This window comes from Phascolarctos cinereus, unplaced genomic scaffold (genome assembly GCF_003287225.1).
Source record: "Phascolarctos cinereus isolate Bilbo 61053 unplaced genomic scaffold, phaCin_HiC Scaffold_1;HRSCAF=81, whole genome shotgun sequence".
Taxonomy (NCBI): Eukaryota; Metazoa; Chordata; class Mammalia; order Diprotodontia; family Phascolarctidae; genus Phascolarctos; species Phascolarctos cinereus.
In genome coordinates, this window is record NW_027555514.1 from 9,293,649 (window position 1) to 9,315,819 (window position 22,171).

The 22,171-nt window shown below is 42.6% G+C and overlaps 1 protein-coding gene across 1 annotated transcript; it reads right to left on the reverse strand.

Annotated features, from left to right (window-relative positions):
• Positions 1–7,145: 7,145 nt before the first annotated feature.
• On the reverse strand, positions 7,146–20,202 carry AGR3 (anterior gradient 3, protein disulphide isomerase family member). Its single transcript, XM_021000081.2, has 8 exons — positions 19,947–20,202; positions 17,696–17,897; positions 14,754–14,817; positions 10,784–10,836; positions 10,210–10,286; positions 9,706–9,769; positions 8,801–8,884; positions 7,146–8,001 (listed from the first exon to the last, which is right to left on the reverse strand). The coding sequence occupies exons 2-8, from the start codon at positions 17,802–17,804 to the stop codon at positions 7,952–7,954; spliced, it is 501 nt and encodes a 166-aa protein (XP_020855740.1). The 5' UTR covers positions 17,805–17,897; positions 19,947–20,202; the 3' UTR covers positions 7,146–7,951.
• Between the last annotated feature and the right edge of the window lie 1,969 nt (positions 20,203–22,171).

Here is a 22,171-nt window from a genome sequence, read left to right on the forward strand (position 1 = left end):
AGTATGAAATTACACACTGGAGAGAGGAAGTAAAGAATGCCATCAAAGAAACCTGAATCTAAAACAGTGGGCAAGGCACACATCAAAAGTGAAGGATACCTCGTGGATAGCTGGGTGTACCATTGACATCCATGCGATGGCGAGAAGGCATGAGGAAGGTCCCCAGTGTCTTAGATGGACATGCTGATTTACTAGACAGCATGAATGAGGGCCAAACAAATGGAAGGTATGACTTGTACCACCAAATGGAATGCCCACATCAAGGAGAACACTGAGTCATTATATGCTTGCAAGTGTGAGAGGCTGAAAGACACTGGGGGTAATCTCAGTTCTTCAATGAATCAGTGATTTCCCATTTACAGGACCTTCCTCCAGTGGTGCATACTGTATTCCAACCACATCTCCTCAGCCAGCACCATTTTTGCTCTTTATCCTGAGTTTGTTTCTGAGTTTTTCCTTTATTAACTATGCAAGATTCTTCTTCTTCTTCTTCTTCTTCTTCTTCTTCTTCTTCTTCTTCTTCTTCTTCTTCTTCTTCTTCTTCTCCTTCTTCTCCTCTCCTCCTCCTCCTCCTCCTCCTCCTCCTGCTCCTCCTCCTCCTCCTCCTCCTCCTCCTTCTCCTCCTTTTTCTCCTTTTTCCATTCAGGACTTTACACTTTTTACAACTGTCATTTTAGAACAAAAAGTGGTAGCCAATTATTATTCTTTCCTCATTCACAGACATGAATGTTCACAAGACTGTTGTGCTGATTCGCTTTCCTTCTGTTTGTTCAGGCCAGTGATTAACATCCTCCAAACCATGGCCAACCAAGGACCTCCTGCTTGGGAGAGGGATATTCTAAATTTGGAGAAGCTGAGATTTCACCCAGGAGTCATTCTGAAATAACTTTTCCCAGCCCTCACACACCCCGTGCCTTTGTCTTTTGGACCTCTTCAGATTCATTAATAAGTCAACAACTCTAGCTGTTTCTGTTCCTTTATCAATCCCCTTCCTAGAGGAGCTCTCTGGGAAATGAGACCCTTGCTCAGTGCTCATCTTTGTGTTACTCTGAAGATTTTCCTTTTGGTTAAAAGGAATCAGATTAAAATCTAATTGGGAATTATTTTAAAAATAAAATACAATAAAACAACAAGAATAATACATTTTTGTAACATTAGCTTCAATTGTGCTCTTACATTTTTAACCTTTGTGGTGTGTGCATTATGACTGGGTCAGATTAGTAAGCATAAGCTTCTTTGGCCAATCACTATAAGTCCAATTAGGCAATGATGTTACTCATCAGTTTCTTATTGACCTCCAGTTGATGTAAAGTCCTCTTCTGTTAATGGAGGACTGGAACCTGTCACTGTACTTGTAAGGCTGGGCAGAAATGATCTTCATCTGTTGTTTCCAAGCTCCATATTTATAAGACCATTTTTTTTTCATTTGTAAAAGCACAAGGAAGGGTGATTAAATATACATATTATTTATATATATATATATAATATATATATATATAATATATATATATATGTATATATATATATATATATATATATATATATATATATATATAGAGAGAGAGAGAGAGAGAGAGAGAGAGAGAGAGAGAGAGAGAGAGAGAGAGAGAGAGAGAGAGAGAAAACTTTTGCTTGTTTGGGAACAGCCTTTAGCTTTCCATGATGTTATAGCCCTTTTGAAATCCTGCTCTCCCATTTGCCAAGGTGGACTTTATTTACATTTCTCAATGCTTTAGCTCCTGGAAGGGGCCAGGCTCTGGTTAATTCCCACATCAACAATAAATATGGAAAGACTGAAAATTAATGAACTTTTCTAGGACATGTTTCCTAGTCCCACAGGGGAAAGACAGAAACCTGTCAACATCTTAGCAAGCCTGTCAAAATTACCTATTAAATGGCAATCAGGTGTCAGGCACTGGCGATAAAAAGAGAGAAATGTGAATCCCTGCCCTTAAAAAGCTTACAGTCTAGCAGTGTGTCGATGGACATGATATACCAGGTCTCCGTGGTAAAGATGGGAAACCAGCAGACAATGTAGATAAGTCCCTTTACCCAGGAATGTATTCAGAATCCTTTGGCCACTAGAGAAAGTAGCAGGATCAAAGGTTTAGAGGTCGAAGATGCCTTAGGGTAGAGGCTTCAAATGCAGAGTCCTTGGGCTGTATGGAGTGTAAAACCATCCTAATTGCAGTAAGAATAAGATTAAAATGCAATTGGGGAAAATTTAATAAAATAAATAAAAATATATAACATAGCAAACATTACATTTTAAAACTAAGGCTAGCCATGATCCTAACATTGATATTAGTGACCCCCTTTTCTGTTGGAGTTTGCTTTAGAGGCAAACTGCGCAGAAGAAATCTAATCCAACCCCCTCATTTTTACAGATGAGGAAACTGAGGCACAGAGGAAGTGACTCTCCCAAGGTCACACAGAAGTGGAATTTGAACTCATTTCTTCTGCCTCATGGGACCAGGCTTTTTCTCCTGTGATACAAGAAGACACAGCAAACCCCATTCAGAGTTGGGATCCAAGTTGGGAATTCAATTACCCCTGCCCACCTCAACATCTCCCTCCCCCACCTACCCTGGCACCTAAACTCATATTTCAATAGTCTGACGACCCATCATTTTCTTGGCCATGTACTTCATCTCTGCCCACACATCTGAGGCCACTGTGCCTTGGGAGAGTAAGAGTCTGTAGCTATACTATGGCGCTCATTACCACTCAGCCCAATGGTGAGGAGCTTCTCCAAAGCCAGTAAGCCTCATCCTTGGATTCTAGAGTTGGGTTCTTCTCAAGGCTGATCATGAAGCTTAGGGGCCTTTGAGAGCTAGGCTCCATGGGCACAGATTTGGGGGAGACACAGAAGTATCCCCTCCATACCACGAGTATGGGCAGGGGTTAGCATAGACCTGACACAAACATTTCCCAACTGTCCAGACTGTCTCATACACGTTCTCAAGGAGAGGAGGCCCCAGATCCCCAATGGGGCCTTCTTCTTCCTTGACTTTCACAGTTTGCTTAGAGCATCTCATGTCAATTAGAGGTGTCAGACAGGGAAGCAGCTGAAATCCACCTGGGCTGGTGGCCCACTTCCGACTCCAGCTTAAATGCTGAGGTGTCCTTCTTCTTGGTCAACTGAGCTGAGGATTTTTTCCTCCTTTTGTTCCGGTCCAGTGCAAATATTTGCCTATTGGGAAATATACAAGTCCTTCTCCTCTTGTACCAGCCGTCTGCTGAGAAGGGGCCAACGCCCAGCTACAGGAGACGGATCTAGGGAGTATCCTGTTTCTTCAGGCACCTCGTTCAAGACAACTGATGTTAAGCACCCGATTTGTTTGAGCTGCTGGGTGCTAAGATGAAGACTGATAAATTCCCCAAAGGGAAGTGAAATTTGTTGGAGGCCATAAAGATTAATTCTAAAATGCTTTCAGGGGAAGCCCTTCATGTAGATGGGGGATGGGTCTAAATCACCTTCAGCCAGGGGTGTTACTGAGGATCCAAGGAATTGGAGCAGGAAAGTACCCTTAAAACCATCTCAGGCATTCCTTTGTTTTACAAATGAGGAAGCTGAGGCCCAGAGAGGTCACCTGCCGCCCAAAGCTACCTGAATAGGAATTGAACCTGTGTCCCAATATTATAGATTTGGAGCAGGAAGATGGCTTAGAGGTCACTTACTCGAGCTCCCTTCCTCTGCAGATGAGGAAACTGAGAGCCAGAGGTGAAAATGCCCACGCGAGCTCACACAGATCTGTATCCAAACTCATTGGTCTTTTCATGAGACCACACTCATTTCTCCCCCATGATCTCGAGAGATTTCTAAGAGCGATGGAAAGCATGTGTCCTTGACTGTGTCCCGTAGTGGTAGGAATGAAAGAAAGCTGAGAGAGGGTGGTTAGGGCTGCTCCCCAGAGGAGAGGCCCTGGGCAGAGAGGAGGGAGCGAGGGAGATGCTGCTTTTGTCTGTTGAGATGCTATCTCCTATCTAACACAGGCACAGAATTCACAATCCTCCCTGAAGCACCCGAGCTCTCTCAGCTTAGCACGGGATTCTTGGAATTGAGAAAGTTAATCTGTGTGGGAAGGGCAAGCCCATTGTTTCCACCTGAACCTTTCGGGTTTCCTTTTAAAGCAACAGTGCACAGGTCCCAGGTCTATCCTCGGACTGTAGATCCGTTCTTTTGAAGTTAACTACCTGCCTTAAAGCAGGTAGGTGGTGCAGTGGATAGAACACTTGGCCCTGAGTCAGGAAGCCCCGAGTTCAAAATGGGCTCAGACACTTACTCGCTTCATGACCCTGGGCAAGTCACTTAACCCTGTTTGCCTCGGTTCCTCATCAGTAAAGTCAATCGGAGAAGGAAATGGCAAACTTTTCCAGTATCTTTGCAAGGAAAGCCCAGAAGGGGTCACAAAGAATCAGAGATTGAACAAGCCTGCCTCAAACACTGCCCTTACTAGTCTCTAAATAAGACCTTCCCTGGAAACATCATGAATCTCCAGTCCTCTATTTCTTGGATTTGGGTGGTTTTAAAACAATGGTGCTCAGTTCTTAGGCTAACACACTGATTTCATTTGAGCTGTAGATCACTGCTAATTCTTCCAAGGCCTGACCCAAATTGAACTGTCTCTAAAAGGCTGCTCAGGAGGATGATTGTATTACATACTTGGAAGGAAAATCCAGAAACGCAGACCCATTGAGGTGTGCTGCTCACTTGGGGCACTTCGTTTTAGCTGTTGTTTCACCAGATGACAGTTAGGGCTTCAAACAATCTTGGAAGGCCAGAATTCTGGTTGAACTTGAGAAGATGACAGGTAGCTACTAACTTATGGATGTACGTGGCTGGACAGCAGCTTGTCTTAAAGATTGGCAGGCTTTATCATTATGAGGTAGATAAATATTGTAAAGTATTTATTAAATGCCTGTTATGTTCCAGGAACTGGGCTAAGTGCTGGGAATAGAAATACGAGCCAAAAGGAATTCAGTTCCTGTCCTCAAGAAGCTTATATTCTAAGGTGGGAAGAAAACTACAAAGAGAGTTAGAAGAGAGGGAGGGGGAAGGTATCTGAATAAGGTCAAGGTGGGAGTCAAGGGCTGGGCCAGGTTTAAGTGAGCGTGGCTGGAGTGGGTATTTCCCTCAAATGGAGGAAATACACATTACTCACAAGTCAAAGTATAGTGGCCAAGGCAATGACACTAACAATGACACTAATGCAGTCTTAATTCATAGGGGCAGCTGGGCGGTGCAGTGGATAGAGCACCAGCCCTAAAGTCAGAAGGCCCTAAGTTCAAATCTCAGACCAACACTTGACACTTACTAGCTGTGTGACCCCGGGCAAGTCACTTAACCCCAATTGCCTGAAAAAAAAATCAATGCATTAAGAAAAGCATCACATTCAGTAAAAGGAAGGCAATGGCCACACTGTTCTGTGCCTGGAGTAATGTGATTAAATGGACATCACAGTTCAGGAGGGACATTAATGTGCTTAAAATAGAGAACTGGATTGTTCTGGAATTCCTAGAGTAGAGAAGATGGGCCAAGAGATGGTTGTAGTCAGGCAGGTACAGGAGAAGGGAAGGCCTGAGGAAGGGGCACGTAATGGTCCAGAACATGGTTTAAACTTTCTGTGTAATACACTGTTGGACTTTCCACTGTGAGAAAGAGGAGATTCACTTGAACTCTAACCCTTTGACTTCCTACCAGACATTTCACAACATCTGCCAAGGCTCCATTGCTCCTGGCTTTCCTTTCTTTTTCTTGACATGAATTAAGTGAAGAAAAGTGAGGATCTAGTGGAAATTTGGTGCCTATAGAGTCATTCTCTATAATCGCACATTTTATGACCACAAAACACAAAAAATGGTGAAAGTCTTTTGTTAAACATCGTTGTCTTAAAACCTATTCAGCTGTGCATCTCCAGCACAGAATCACTGAATCTCTGAGTTGGAAAGGATGACAGAAGCCAGCTAGCCAATCCCACACCTGGCCAAGACTCCCTTCAACAACCCCCCTGAGAAGTGACTGCCCAGTCACTGCTTGAAAACCTCTAGTGAGGGAGGACCACTCCTTTCCACAGCAGGCCCTTCCACTTCTGGACAATTTCAATTCTTGAGAAGTCTCTTATAAAACAAGGTGCAGCTTCCACACATGGCCCCTTTTTCTGCTCTCTGGGGCCAAGCAAACAGGTCTCATCTCTCTTCCATGGAACAGCCCTTCAAACACTTGAAGACAGTTCTCAGATCTCTCCAGATTAAGGTAAAGAAACTTTTACATGGTTGTGGGTCTCTTCAGCATCATGGGCCCCTCCCCAGGTGCTCTCTGTTTTCTAAATGTCTTTCCTAAAATGGTGCCCCCAGAACCCAACACAATTTGCCAGATATCATCTGACCAAAGCAGAGTGTAATGGGACTTTCCTCTCCCTTATTTTGTATAGTATATCTTTCTTCAAGCTTTCTTGAAGATGTTTCCTCATCTTTCTTTTTTAATGTCGTGTCACATTGTTGACTTAGACTGAGTTTGCAGTCCACTCAAACCTCCATGCATTTTCAGCAGGATTATTATCTACATATGCTTCAACTGTCTTCTTCTTGTGAGGCTGGTTTTTAAAAACCCAAATATAAGCTTACGCTTATCTTTATGAATTTGTTTTATTAGGTTCAGCCCAGTGGTTTAGGTTTTCAATGTCCTTTTGGATCCTAACTGTTTTTCCAACACGTTAGTTACCCCTCCATCCCAGCCTTGTGTCACCTACAGATTGCTCAGCATCTTCTTCTCAGTTCCCCTATCCAAGTCACTGGTCAAATAGGGAAGCAGCTGGAGGGGCCCTGGCTGCTGGTAGTAAGAGGTCCTGGGAAGAATGGCCAGGAAGGATTGTTTGGGACAGAGAAATCAGAGGGAATTGGAATGTAGTCATTGGGGGATTAATGACCGCTGAGGCCCCTAGTAGTTCTAAATTTGCAATCCTATGGTTAATAGAGCAGAACTGTGACAGGATATGTCCCTAGGACATTATCCTTCCAGAGATCCTCATCCACAATGACTTTGATCTTTATGTTAATTATTTGAAGTTATATGTCTAAGAATGTAGTTGACACATAGCCATTAATGATGTTTGGAGATCAGGAACTTAGGTTTTTAAAAAACATTTATTGTATATACATACACCATTATGAATGCTCTGTGATTATATGTGCCATCTGAGTAGTAAAACTCTGCATTGTGCTAACCTGTTGATGATCAGAGCTGACCAGAGCCAGTCCTTCACCTTAAAGTCACTTACATCTCAAAAAGGATTTGAACCCAAGTTTTCCTGACTTCAAAGCTGGTTCTTGGTGTCCTGCATCTTGCTGCTTCTCACTATGCTGTTTAAAGTATATATTTCAATTAAATTCAGTGAGTGCTTATTAAGTAACTGCTAAGGGAGAAGAATATGTGATTTTAATGTCTTGGGAGCTGGGGTGACTTGCTTCATGTGTGACAGGATAGAAATGAGCTTCACTTGTAGCTGCCTAATGGGCATCATCTGCCCTTTGTTGGGAATTTATACTGAGACAACAGTAGTCTTGCAATTGCTGTCCAAGGTTCCAAGTAGGGGCTGGATGGTGGTTGGCATTTTATGGTTCAATGTCACCTTTGGCCCTGCCATCACAAGTTTCATCACCAGTCTCCTGTGCTACTGTTCTGTCAAATTAAATGCACTACTTTGTATATTGAAGCCTCCAGGACCTGACACTAATCTGCTCTAGGGGTCACTCTCACACTTAGAAAGTCTCAAACAATTTCAAAATATTGGAAACCAGAGAAAAGGCTCCCAAACAAACTTCCCTGTGTGCTTGCATTGCGGCAACCTCCATTAGCTGCTAACCAGATAGTTAATGAATACGCTTTAAAGTTGACAGCATTTCTATGCACTTGCCCTCTTAGGGCATGGTATGTCTTCTCCACCACCATTTATAATTCCTTCTGGATCAGTCGTAAGGCTTTCTTCATATTTTCTATTACTGAAAGGAGAACAAAGAAAGATTGGACTTCTAACAAATTGAAATATGCATATTCAGTTTCACCTTCCATGTGTACCATTCCAGTGTCTGATATAGACTTATTGACATCAACAATTTATGAACACAGTCATCTAAGGTAGGAAAAAAATAACATAAAAGTATGTTATGTGAGCTCAAGGATTGTGACACATCACAGAGGATATAGGACATTTTGAATGTTGTTGTCCCCAGAGCAGGGTCTCCATGGAGTGGATCGTCCATCCATCAAGATGGGTGTTAGTCCCATTTTTTGCAGTTCCTTAAAGCATTGTTCTGGTAGCAGTGAATAGGACCATAACTATGGTCTGGTCGCTAGGGCTTTGTCCGAGGGGTTTCCTAACACCTCCCTAAGAATAACCCCTATCCTATTGCCTGTCTCTTCTCCATCCACTGCCTCACCCCAGTAGCTGGAGGATCTCATTGTTTGCCAGACAAGCTGTCAGGTTTGGGGCCAGACTCTTTGTGTGATGGACTACCCTATCTTCCAGCTCCAGTGTATTTGATCAGAGCGGGCCATCTTCTTCACTCCCGCTCCTTTGCCCTAAATGCCAGACTCTGATAGGCAACATTCTTTTTTGTAAGCATGATATTATGTTAGATACTTATCTTACAAGATTCATCAAACAGTGATCATTGCTAAATATCTGAATCAATTTGCCCACCAAGATTATATGACATCTCTTAATCTGTGTAACTTTTAAAATGATCAGGGAATCACTCTTTCCCCCAAATCTCAAGAGAGTCTGGAGCAGATACTTACATACTGGCAAATCTTGGGGTTCATATGTGTAGAGTCTATTAGAGTATCTCCCGGTGATGTCAGCTCTGACTGTTAAAGAAGGATCTGCTCCAAAGGAATACATACACATACTCAGGACATGTGGTCTGGAGGAATGAGGTGATTTTCTAATAGAATAAAAGCTTCTTGAAGGCGGAGATTGCTTCATTCTGGTTTTTGTATACCTAGCATAGAACAGTGTCCAGCATATAGTGGGCACTTAATAAATGCTGTAGGACTGAATAATCTCTTAATTGCAAAAACGTCATCTCACAGGATGAGAAAGTGCTGGGGGATGGGTGTGTGCCATTATTATTAGAAGTGTCACACATACCTCCACACAGCAGGCTGCAGGTGGTCCACAATACTTCAGAGTGCAGCCAGAATCAGATTAAAATGTAATTGGGAAATATTTATTAAAATAAATAAAATACAACAAAACATAGATAATGTTAATCTGTAGTTTTCTAAATCTATATGCTGCCCTCAGGGATCCTTATGTCCAGCTTAGTGACCCCCATTTCTATTGAGTTTGACTCTACTGATCTTCACTATTGAAAGGAATAACATAGAATTAGAACTCATAGACCTGTAAAGGATCTCAGAGACCATCTGGTTGATTCCCATCATCTTACAGATGAGAGAACTGAGACCCAGACTCTATTTACTTTTAATTGTAGAAATGTAAGTCAGTGACAAATGAGCTATTTTTGAGATGGGTAAAGTTGATATCTTTCCACTGGAGATGGAAAGATCCTTGAATTGGAGCTTTCTTTTTCTTTTTCTTTCTTTTTTTAAAAAGAAGTACAGCACCAAATATTTTAGAAATGCTTGCTTTTAAGCAAGAATTCATACGAAGTTTACACATGTGCACATTGCATACCTACCCACGAACATGATTCGAGGCACATACTGCCCATCAGGAGACAGGTTCTTGTCAGTGGTTTCATGCTGGTGGGAAGAGAAGAAAGTCAGAAAGATTAAGTAGGAGCTCACTTAGTAACTTCTGTCTTTCTTTGTATAGCTTATTGTGTTTTTTTAAAAAGCATAAATGAATCAGGCTTTAAAGTAAACTGGAGCTCTTGACTGAAAATAAAATACAATAAATTAAGTGCAATTTTCCCATCTTACAGATGCAAACCAACAACTAGTCTATGATAATTTATAGTCTGAGAGATTTGCCTGAGAAATAGAAACAAAGTTGAGTGACTTGCCCAGGGTCACATAGTCTGCATGTGTCAGAGGTAGAACCTGAACCTGTTGCCTCTAATGCCAACCCTCTATTCCCTATGCCCCATTGACTCTGATTTTGTACACCATAAAAAAACAAACACAAACACAAAAACAAAACTCACCATTGGAAATTAACCCAGCACGTAGATTTCACCTACCATGAGGTTGAGCATGACAAAGCTAGTTTGAGCCATTTCCTGGATTTCATCGCTCTTGGCAAAGACTTTCTTTAAGGCTGAAAGTGCAAAAGAACTAGATTTTTTAAAAAAAATATCGGTCTCGTGTAGCTCTTGTTCCCCAAACTCCTTTTGATAAACATAGTTATTTGATTTTATATCTTGGGAGGAAAGACAGCTCATCACCTCTCTACCTCTTCTTTCCTTCTTTTGCCTCCACCTCCCCACCACGCACCTTAATTTTAGTTCCAGCTATAAAAAAGGATGATCTCTTATTTACAAAGCCTGTAGCTTCATGATTTCATGCCACAGTAGACCAGATTTTTATTATTTCAAGTGGATTATTTTTAGATTTCAGTTATTCTTTCTTTCTTTTATCTCTGTCTTTTTAAAATCCCCTATGCTCTTGCTATGAATAAGGTCATCCACCATCAATGAGGTCATCAATCACCATATGGCTCAAGACGTTTCTTCAGCTGTCCCTAGTTCTGAGTACACTAAATTTAGAATTCTAATGGGGGCCTTGCTCCTTGACGTGTGAGGTCCTTATCGTTACCTTGGCAGTACTGACAATCCTCCAGATGATGAATGACCATCAAGGGTTTGTTACTAAACAAAGAAAACATAAGGAACTTCCAGTTAAGGCAAATACTTTTCTTTGATGCAGGAGAATGCACAATAAGTGTTAGTTTTTTAGAGTCAAATTTAATAATAATAGTCTTAATTAACTGATATAGCAGCAGAATGTAATCCCCCTGAGGATAGGGATGTTTAGTTTTTATCCTTGAGTCCCCAGTGTCTAGCAGAGCACTCAGCATGTAATAGATTCTTAGTAAATATTAATTTGATTCAATTGAACTGAAAAAAAATAAATCAGTAACATCTGATTTACTGAACAAAATCAACACATTCTAAATTAACTAGGAGAAATCTGTTACATTCCCTCCAGAGACAGCCAGGATAATTATGCAAGATACTTATTCTCCAAAGACTACCTCGATTTTTGTGTATGATTTTAGGAGTGAGACAGATTTTAGTCTTTTCCAATAATATAGCTAAACTGATTTTTAAAAAATTCAACCCACCATCCAATCATCAAGCATTTGTTAAGCACCTACTAGGTGCCAGTTACTGTGCTAAGTGCTGGGAATACAAATGCAGAAGTGAAACAATTCTCACGCTCAAAGAACTCATGTCATCAAGGAAGATGACAGGTACACATGGAAATATATACATAGGTACATAAATGTGTACATAGATATGGACACAAATAAATGTCCAGCATGAAGGCAAGGTAGCTAAATGTGAGGTAGTTGGGGAGAGAGGGCACTAGCAATTGTGTGGAGTCAAAAAAGGGTCAACAGAGAAAATGGCAATGAGCTGGATTTGGAAGGAAGTGGGGGATTTTACACATCAGAGGTGAAGAGGAGTGTATTCCAGGCTCTGAGGACTGCTAGTGTGAAGGTGCAGAGGTGGAAGGTGGAGCTCCCTGTGTGAGGAATAGAATGCAGGCCAGTTTACCTAGATTGTAGAGTGGAGAAGAATGAGAAGGGATTGTTGGTGTCTGCCCTTTCAGATGGAGATTCTGCTAAGTTTCCATTTGCAGTTGGACAAGGGACACCTGCTTGGTGACCCCTTTATCTTTCCATTTCTTCTGCAGAAATAGAGGAAATGTCCAATTCCTTTAACATTAGATAGGCTAGACAATCTCTAAGACTGCGTTCCACTTCTGTGACCTGCAGGTACTTAAATTCTTAGTGGAAACATGAGTGGCAGAATGGAAACAATGCAATAAACTGATGAAGGTCAGGTAGCCAGTACTCTTGACAGATCCAATTTCATCTGCTTGGCCCTCTACAACCCATCAAAGACCAACAGATGGGAGCTGCAGGGAGGCAGATTTCAATTCATTACAAGGGAAGACTTCCCAGAACCACGGAATTTCCAAGTGGGAAGGGATGGTAGAAATCTCTAGCATACGCCTAGGTCACCAGTGATCTCCTCTCACAATCCCAATGAGAGGGTCAGCCTCCAAGCTTTTTTCCCCTCACTCTCACTGAGTGAGAATCCACTGCCCCGACAAGACAGCACATTCCACTTCTGAACAACCATTTCTTAGGGAGCGTTCATCTCTATCAAGCCACAACTGGACTCTTCCACCACTACCCCCTGCTCTTCCTCTGTCCTCTGGGGTCCAGCCCACCGACCCTCTTTCTCTTGGCAGGTTTTAACATACAGTTATTCCTTACACATCACAGGGAGTTAGAGGCATGGCACCCCTCGATCTGGAAAATCCACATAAAATTTTTGGCCTTCCTTTTATAGCATAGATGTCTGAATTATCATATTGAGATAAAATATGTCATTATGTGATACTATACATATATTTTACGCATTTCTGAGTTTCTAAACTTTTCTGTGTTGTCTGCTAGCCTTTGTGTGTCATTTGCTGCTTCTGCAAAACTTCCCCCAAATTCCCATTTAATTTCTTATGCCTATCATATGTCAGAACCACTATAGGGAAAGTCATAATGTGGAAAGGATAACTGTACTTTATAACAGTCATGTTACCCCTTCCCCATCCTCACAACAAGCCTTGTCTTCTCCAGACGAAACATACCTAGTTCCTTTGGCTCATTCTTATATGGCATGAGCTAGAGGCCCTTCATTATCCTAGTCATCCTCCCTTAATCTTTTCCACCTTATCAATGTCCTTTTAAAAATGTGGTTTCCAGAACTGAGCACAGTACACTATATGATGTTGGACCAGGGCACAGTGCAATGACCCGATTGCTTCCTTATTCCTAAAAGCTAGTCCTTCTCTGAAAGCAAATTATTAGCTTTTATTAGTTGCCATATCAGACCATTGACTTTTATTGGGTTTGGAGGTCACGATGTTTAACCATGGCCTCCCAGATTGTACTTGTGAAGTTGAGTTCTTGGACCCAACTGTCAGATTTTACATTTTTAGCCCTAATTATTGTTACTGTCTAGAAATGAGATGGGCTGCCTTGAGAGTTCCCTTTCATATATCTGGTGGGTTTCTGGGAGAGACTTTTGGGGGACTCCACAGTCAGGGATTACTATTTCAAGAAGGAATTGGACCAGATAACCTCTGAGTATGGGTTTGTGGGTAAATATTTAACAATTGCACATGACACATTTTCATGTTTAATCTGCGTCCTTAACATTTTCTGTATCACCTTCTCAAGTCTATACAATCAACAGAACAATGATTAATCCCTGATTGGACAATTTACAAGGTGTAAATGTTCACTTCAAGAATTTAACTATGGCAGCTGGTTAGAACCAACTACCAGGCCACCCTGACTTCTGTGGTTCCTCCCCAGGCCAGGAAGGAATCAACATACTTATTTGGTGCCCCTGTTTTCATTCTGACATTTAACACCAGTTATCAAAATGAATATCAATGTCTTAGACTTATCTTGCACATTATACATTGATGAAAATTATATTCTCCATGAAAATAGTAAAAATGCCTTTTGGTACTGATCAGATATGTGTGGAGAACAAAATAACCCAAGTGGGAACAGGTTCTGCTTTAAGAAGCTGTTTCTGGAAGGTAGAGGAAGAACAATTGTTTGAACTGGAAGGCTCTTATAATGACAGAATCCAGAATTCTCATTTTATAGATGAAGAAATAGAAGTCTGATGCAGTGGGGTGACTTCTCCAGAATCACAGTTAGGAAAAGCTGGGGATTCAGTTCTGACTCTCAGCCCTGAACTACTCATGTGTGTCTGTGTCTGTGTATGCATATATATGTGTATATGCACACACATATGTGCTATCCCCTCTGGGCTCACTCCCACTCTAAGGACTGGGAACCTCTCTCTTTTTTCCCCCCTGTCTATTTCTCTCTCTTCCCCTCTCTCTTTCTCTTTCTCCCCCCTCTTTCTCTCTATTTCTCTTCTCCTGTCTGTCTTTCTCTCCCCCTCTCTTTCTCTCCGCCTCTTTATTTCTCTCTCCTCTCTCTCTCTTTGTCTCTTTCTTTCTCTATCACCTCTTTCTCTCTATTTCTCTCCCCTTTGTCTGTCTGTCTTTCTTTTTCTCCCCCCTCTCTTTCTATTTCTCTTCCCTTGTCTGTCTCTGTGTGCCTGTCTCTCACAGACACTGATACAGACACAGACACACACAGACACACACACACACACACACACACACTTTTAGACTGGACCTGAGGTTTAATTGTCATAGGAATTCTCAGCAGGGATCCACCCTGCTTTGCAGCTAATGGTCCTAGAGAATTTCTCAGGGTGTGGAGAGGCCACTTGTCTCCCCCCCATGTAGCCAGAGGCAAGACTTGCTCAGTCCCTTCTCTGAAGCAGCTTTGCAGCCTCTGTTTCACACTGTCTAGAATATAAATATATACAAGATAATTTTGTTGTTGTTGTTGGGAGGCTGGGAGTGGGATAGAACTAGCAGTTGGAAGGGTCAGGAGGCTTCAGGTTGCCTTAGAGTTAATGGCACGGGATATTTCCAAACCAGTTTAGAATGGGTTCTTTACCTCTTCTTGGCTTGGAAGAGCCCCTCTTCATAAGTCTGCACCCAGGTGATGTCATCACCCCATCCTGAAGCAGAAACAGAAAATAAATTTAACAAGTAATTACTATGTTAGTAAGAATAAGTCATATTTATACAACATTTTATGGCCACAAAAATAGACACGCACACACACACACACACACACACACACACACACACACACACACACTGATTTTCTTTGGTCCTTCAGGCACTGGGGTATGGTGACCTTAGTCTTTGAGGCAGAAGATTTGGGTTGATTTTGCTTTTATATGGCCCTAAGCAAAATACATTTCTGCTCTGAGCTTCAGTTTGCTCATCTATTAAGAGAATCAATAAGTCTAGCACTGCTTAGCCATTGATTTGTTTTCAACCTTAAAGGGAAGGAGAAATGTGAATAACTAACCAACCAGTGAAGTAGGTGACAGAAGTATTATTGCCTCAGGCTGTGAGACCTTGGGAAAGTCACTCACCTCCCTCCCTCCTGGGCTGCATCATCTGTAAAATGAGGAGGTTGACCTAGATGGTCTTTGAGATTCCTTCCAGCTCTGTCAGTGTTGTCATCTGTACATTTTCAAGGTGTGAATGAGTTGACCACACAGTTGGTGGAAGGGGCAGATTTTGGACTCCAGTCTAGGTCTTCCCAGGGCTCTTTGCACCACCCATCTTGACCTTTTTTGTGTTATAAGTGTGTGAGAAGTGGCTGGGAAAGTCAAACTACTGGATTCCTAGGTGGCTACATGGTCTCACCAATGTGACCATCCACTCGGTCCAATGGAAACCTCTCCATATCTTCTCTCTTCTCTTCTTCTCATGTGAGCAGTAATAGTCCTCTTCCTCTCTCTCTCTGTCTCTGTCTCTGTCTCTCTCTCTCTCTCTGTCTCTCTCTCTCTCTCTATATATCTCTATATCTATATATATCTCCTTCCCTTCTGTCTCTCTCTGACTCCATCTCTCCATCTCTGTCTTTCTGTCTCTGTCTCTCTGTCTCTGTCTCTCCACCTCTGTCCTGTCTCTCTCACTGTCTTCTCTCTCTCTCCCTCTCCCTCTGTCTCTGTCTCTCTCCCTACTTCTGTCTGTCTGTGTCTCTCTCTCCATCTCTGTCTCTCTGTCTCTGTCTCTCTGTCTCTGTCTCTCTCTCTGTCTCTCTCTCTCTCTCTGTCTGTCTCTCTCTCTCTCTCTCTCTCTCTCTCTCTCTCTGTCTCCTCTCTCCCTTTCTCTGTCTCTGTCTGTCTGTCTCTCTCCATTTCTCTGTCTTTGTCTGTCTCTCTCTATCTCTCTGTGTCCCTTTCCCTATCACCACTTTTCTGTGCCTGTCTCTTTTGATCCTAAGTGTCCTTGATGATTGCCATGCCATTTCTTATACAGAGTCATCATAGGTAATACTTTTCTAGTATTTTTATTTATTTTGTCTAGACCTGGGGTTTTAATAACATCAGGTCCTCTCAGATGAGGAAATTCCCTCTACCCATGCAGATTGACACTGACTCCGCAACATATATAGTCTTAGCTGGCTAGGGCAGTGAGAAATCAGATGACTCTTTCAGGGTCATACGTCCAGCATGTATGTGAATTTGATTCCAGGCCTTCCTGACTCAGAAGCCATCTCTTTATCCACCAGGGTGTACAGCCTCATCTGTCTCTACTGTGCTACTCATCAGAGCTCATGTTGGTCTGCTCAGCCTCAGTTGCACACGCTGTACCTTGGCTCCAACATGGCAATGTCATTTTGGTTCTCTTCCAGAACGATGGATAGCAACCAACCAATTACTGCCTGACACATGTGTTTAGGTCTGGGTTAGAGGTGGGGAGGGTTTGTGCTTCGAGGAGACACACAGCTCACAGGTGCTCTCCATTTGCAGCGCTTCCGCTGCTTCACCCACAACAGGCACTTGCTAGTTTGGCATCAATTATGTTTAGTTGAGTTTCAGGTGGCATTTACACCCTGCAGGGAAAGCTTTCTCTTTCATACCCAATTTGCACCCCTGCAATCTGAGTCAGCCTGAGGCTTCCAAGGTCCAGATGGTGACTATTGGCTCAAGCTTCACAGAAATCCACTGGACCATAGGGTCATAGATAAAGAGCAAGACGGGAACTTGGAGACCACTAGTTCAACTCACTCATTTTCTAAATGAAAAAACTGAAGCCCAGAAAGCTAAGTGGCTTACCTGTGGGTCATATAACTGATAAGCATTTGAGGCAGAATTTGAATCCAGGTCTCCTTGACACCATAGTGCCACTACAGCAGCCCTGGTCCAGACTTCCCACTTCTCTTGTACTTCAGGACCTGGGCTCCAATTTCCTCATAAAATCGCAATTCAGTCACCATCTCCAGGCCCAGCTGTGCCCCTTTTTTTGTGACTTCTCTGATCCTCTGTTAGTTCTTTCTTTGCTCAAGGAAGACCAACCCTTGGCACAATTGAGGCACAGAAGAAGTATCACTTTGATCCCTGTCCTCCTGTCCATGGGTTATTCTCTTGCCCACTTTCAACATCAGCCCTGCTCCCTTCCCTGTTAAGTGTCCTCATGCAGCCGCCGACTGCCCAAGTCTCCTCCAAAGCCTGTATCCCCCAGGCTCCAACATCATCTCTTGCACCCCATTCCAAATTTGCTCTTTCCAATACTTCCAAGCCCTGCTCTTGACTGCCTAGCAATGGGTGGTAAAGGGCACAGGAATGACTACCAGAGCAACAGTTCTCCTAGGTCATATCTCTTTACCCATCACAGATACCTGACTGCTTAAAGAGATCCTTGGCAAATGACACCCCAGTTGGACATGGCTCGTGCCTGAGATGCTTGGCTATTTAGAATATTTTGTATAATGAGGATGTGGATGAAAAATGAGACAATTAAAAAAAATCTTCCCTTCCTCCTCCCCCAATTGGCTGAAGAGTTTAGAGAAACAGATGTCATTACACACACAACCTCTGGAGAGAGTCTGAGGAGCTCTCTTGTCCTTCATGACAGCCACGGTGAGGTTGGCAGAGACAGTCACGAGCAGAAGAAAGAAGGACAAGGCTGACTGTTGCGTCATTTCTTCTAGAGGATCACGATGGGGCCCTCCAGGACCAAGAGGCTGACTCTGCACTGCCACAGGAAGGATGATGGTGAGGGCTGAAGGTCACCCCTTTAAAAGAGACCACTTTATCACTTTAGCGATCAATCAACTAGTCAATCGATGTCAGCAAGTGTTTATTAAGCACCTACTATATTGCAGGCATTGTGCTAAGTTTGAGATACAAAGAAAAACCACCAACGCTGTCTCTCTGTATCTCTCAGCAACAGCCTCTAAGAGATCTCGGTGTGATTTGGGAAACATATCTACTTAGTTATATAGCCCAGAAATCATCCTGAGCAGGTACAAGGCAATGGGAGGGATGTGTGTTACAAGCTGGGAGGACCAGGAATAACCACATGTAGAAAGTGTTCTTCTGAGTTCTGAAGACATTCCAGGCATGGGATAGAGCCAGTGCAAAGGCATGGAGATGAGAATGGAATGTGGTGCATGCCCTACAGCAAGAAGGTGCATTTGAACTGAGGCACTGGGGATTCCAAGGCAGAGACGAAGAGGCTGGCTCTGCCTTCAAGAGGATTACTTCCTTCCAATGAAAGGAGATGACTTATACACACATATGTAGCTAGAAAATATAGACAAAATAAAGGCTTTCAGAAATGAGACTGTGTCAGGAAGCTCCTCATGAGAGACAAATTAGGAACTGAGTTGAGGAGAAGGAGCAAATACTATGGAGTATTTTAAAAAGGATAAGAAATACAGGGTGGTGGTGGTGGTGGTGGTGGTGGTAGTGAAGAGGAGTCTTCCTTCACTACATTCACTTATAGCTTTGACAGACACCCACTCATTTTCTATTTTCTATTTGTCCTGCTGGTCGCTTTAGGGAAATCTTGTCAAGTATGAGGAAACCTTTATATTGACCAGAATTTTTAAGGACCTCCCCCTCCCCCTTGAGATAGATAGAATCACAGAAACTCAGAATCTCAGGGTTGGTAGGAACCTGAGTGTCCTCTACTCCAAGCCATACCTAAAATTATTCTGTCTCTAACAAGGCACCATCCTCCTTGGGCTTAGAGTCTTGCTGCCATAGCCCCCTCCTTTCCATATCCTCCCCCCACCTTGTGAAGTTGGGCTTATGATCTTCTGAGCTATCTCATTTCACTTTGGGAGAGCTCAAAGTATTATCACTTAAACAAAACAAAACAAAACAAAAAACCAACTACCTTAAGCCTGGCTTTGTCTCTTTGTGACTTTCCTTCCTTACTGTTGTTTCTGGCTTCTGGGACCAAACAGAAGAACTCTCATCTCATCTCCAAATAATTGAAGACAGTTTCCATGTGTCTCCCCACCTCAGACCAAACACTTTCTTTTTCAGGCTAAGCAGGTCCTGTTTCTTCAACTAATCGTAACAAGGCATATTCTCAATGCTCTTTGGCAACCCTGTCGACCTCCCAGTAACTGTGCCCTTCCTAATCTTTGGCGACCAAAATGATCACAACATTAGAGAGGCGGTGTGTGCTTAGGGCAGAAGACAGTGCTAAGACTATTGTCGCCTACTTGTGCCTGGACACTCTGCCTTTGCTCTCAAAGCCCAAGCAGAAAATGGCTTTTGTTTCTGCCTCTTTTATTGATATTGAGCTTGAAGTCCAGGTACACCCCGATCTCCCTCAGACAAGTTCTTCTCTAGCCATGACTCACTTGGCCTGTAATTGTGTGGCTGTTTTAAAAAAAATGACTTTTATCTTGATTACATTGCATCTTGTTTGATCTAGTCCACCGTTTTCACCTTTAAAAAAATTCATTTCTCTTTTCTGAGTTCTCATGTGATTCTGCTGCCCACTCATAGATTATGTGAAGGAAGAAAAGCTGTTAGCCAAGTCTGAAGGCCGATCATTATGTGCTTAGCCTCCCAGACTAGAGAGGACCCACCACCCCCAGCTCCACCTGGATTATTGCCTTGTATCTTCTCTGCATGATTTGTTTATGCAACATTCAAGAGCAGCAAAGGTATCTAGTCCCCTGTGGATGGGGAGGATGCCTATATTTCATTTACAAGCTATTTCCCTCAAATAATTTGGCAAAGCCCCTCTTCCATTCAGACATCAAATATTAAATACAGTATAGTTTGACCCCTGAATAAAAAGCCTGGAAACTTTTGCTTACCTTAACCGATCAGGGCTCCTGGTAGATTTGTTTTTTCTTCTGAAAGTGCCCACTTCAGGTTGGGTGAGGATTTATAGACACAAAAGAAACACCTGACCATAGTCCCACCTACCTGGTGAGAAGGGCAGATTCACCTGCAAAATTCCAGAATGTGACTTGTCTGAGAATCTTTGTGCCCTTCTCCTGGGCTCTCATGCCTCCCAATGGGGAGCTTGTCTTTCTCCCTGTCTTAACTCAGATCAGGTGTCATCTCATTAGAAAGCCAGCTCTCTGCTTTTGGTCTCCTCTCCGCCCAACCCCAACCCTGGAGCTCGAACAGCCTCTTTGGCTGGAGTTCAACGAAAAAAGAAACCAGCAGTTGAACGATGGGCCTCTCTGAATGCCATTGTTCCTAGGAATGGGTAAGCTCAGTGGGCTTTGCAGACTGGCTCGAAAGTGAATTAATCTGAGTAACTCTGCTCCAAGGGATGCAATGAATAACGGCATGCAGCAATTTCTTTGACAAATTAAAAAAAAACATTACTTTAGGAGTCAAAAAATGTTGTCTGATTCTTCAACCGTATTTAATAGACATGGGGTGATATCTCTGGACTGTTCAGAGCTCATTTCTCACCTTCCTTAGAGGAAAATGAATTACTGGGTTGTGATTATTTTTTTCTCTCTGATTCTCACAGAGACACATGTAGTCCAGGGGAGAGAGTTCTGGTCTTAGTGCCATCCCCGTACCCTCCCCAGTCCTGGAGGCTGGAGAGAGGTACCCAAGCAGAAAGTATTTTCAGAGGATGAAGAGTGAAGCTGAGACCCAGGGATTCTACTGGGAAATTAGGGACACTGCAATGTTGGCATGTTGGAGAGTGAAAAAGGAAAGAGAGAGAGAGCAGGGAAAAGGAGAGGAAGAAAGGAGGAGGGAGAAGAGAAGGGAGAAAGTGAGACAGAGGTGAAGAAAGGGAGGGAATGAGAAAGAGGGGAGAAAAGAGAGGATGGAGGAAGTGAGGGACAAGGGGATAGAAGAAGTGGAGGTGGAGAGAGGGAGGAGAGAGTAGACAGACAAGGGCACTGAGAGGGAAGGAAGAGGAGTGGGGGAGACAGGGAAAGGGGAGAGAAGGAATGAAAGGGGAAGAAGAGAAGGAGGTAGAAGGTGGGAGAAAGAACTTATTGTACCAGTAAAATCATAGGTCCAGACCAACATAAAATAAAACAAAATACATAAATTTTCATAATTCTAGTCCCTTTCTCTAAACTTTTCTCAGGATGTTTTTGGCAATTTATTCCAGTCACAATTTTTCTTTTATGACCATAGAATAAACACGGTGACTTCTGGTAGAATTTCTGGTTTTACTTTTTTCATGTTGTTTGACTTGATTTCATAAAGGTTTTTGGAAATTTCTTTATATATTTCATACCTGCTTGTGGGAATTACATTGCTATATTCCATAATATTAATGTACCACAATGTATTTACCCATTCTCCTACTGTGGTACATTAGATTACTTTCAGTTTTTTATTTTTTTTGGGGGGGAAGGTGACGGCATTTTTCAGTGATAAATATCGCTACTATAAAAAAATCTTTATACAGATTGCTTCCATTTTGGCTCTGCTTTTGATAACTCTCAGTCTCTGATAATGGAATAGAACTATTACTTAAAAATTGTGATTAATTTTGTGCCTTCCACTATATATTTTGCCTAATTGTTTTCCAAAAAAGATCGCACATGTTCCAATTTGACCAGCAAGGAACGAGTGGACTTGTATGAGTGTTGCATGGTGTCGCTGCATAACAATTAGTGTACAGTGCCACCTGGCACACAGTAGGGGCTCAAAAAATGCATGTTCTATTGGAGTCTCTGAAATACTTGAACCTTGAGTTTTTCTGCTTTTTGTTATTGTGGGCCATTTAATGGATATAAGCTACTTCAACTTGCATCTCTGGTCGTTACTGAAGCTGAAAATGTTTTCAAGTATTTGTTGCTGCTGTTCAGTCATTTTCAGTCATGTCTGGCTCTCCGTGACCCCATTTGGGTTTTCATGGTAAAGATACTGGAGTGGTTTGCCATTGCCTTCTCCAGCTCATTTCAAAGGAAACTGAGGCAAACAGGGTGAAGTGACTTGCCCAGGGTCACTCAGCTAGTAAGTGTCTGGGGCTGGATTTGAACTCAGGAAGAGGGGTCTTTCTGGAGCTCTATCTACTCTGCCACCATTTGCATTTTCTCTTCTGAACACTGTC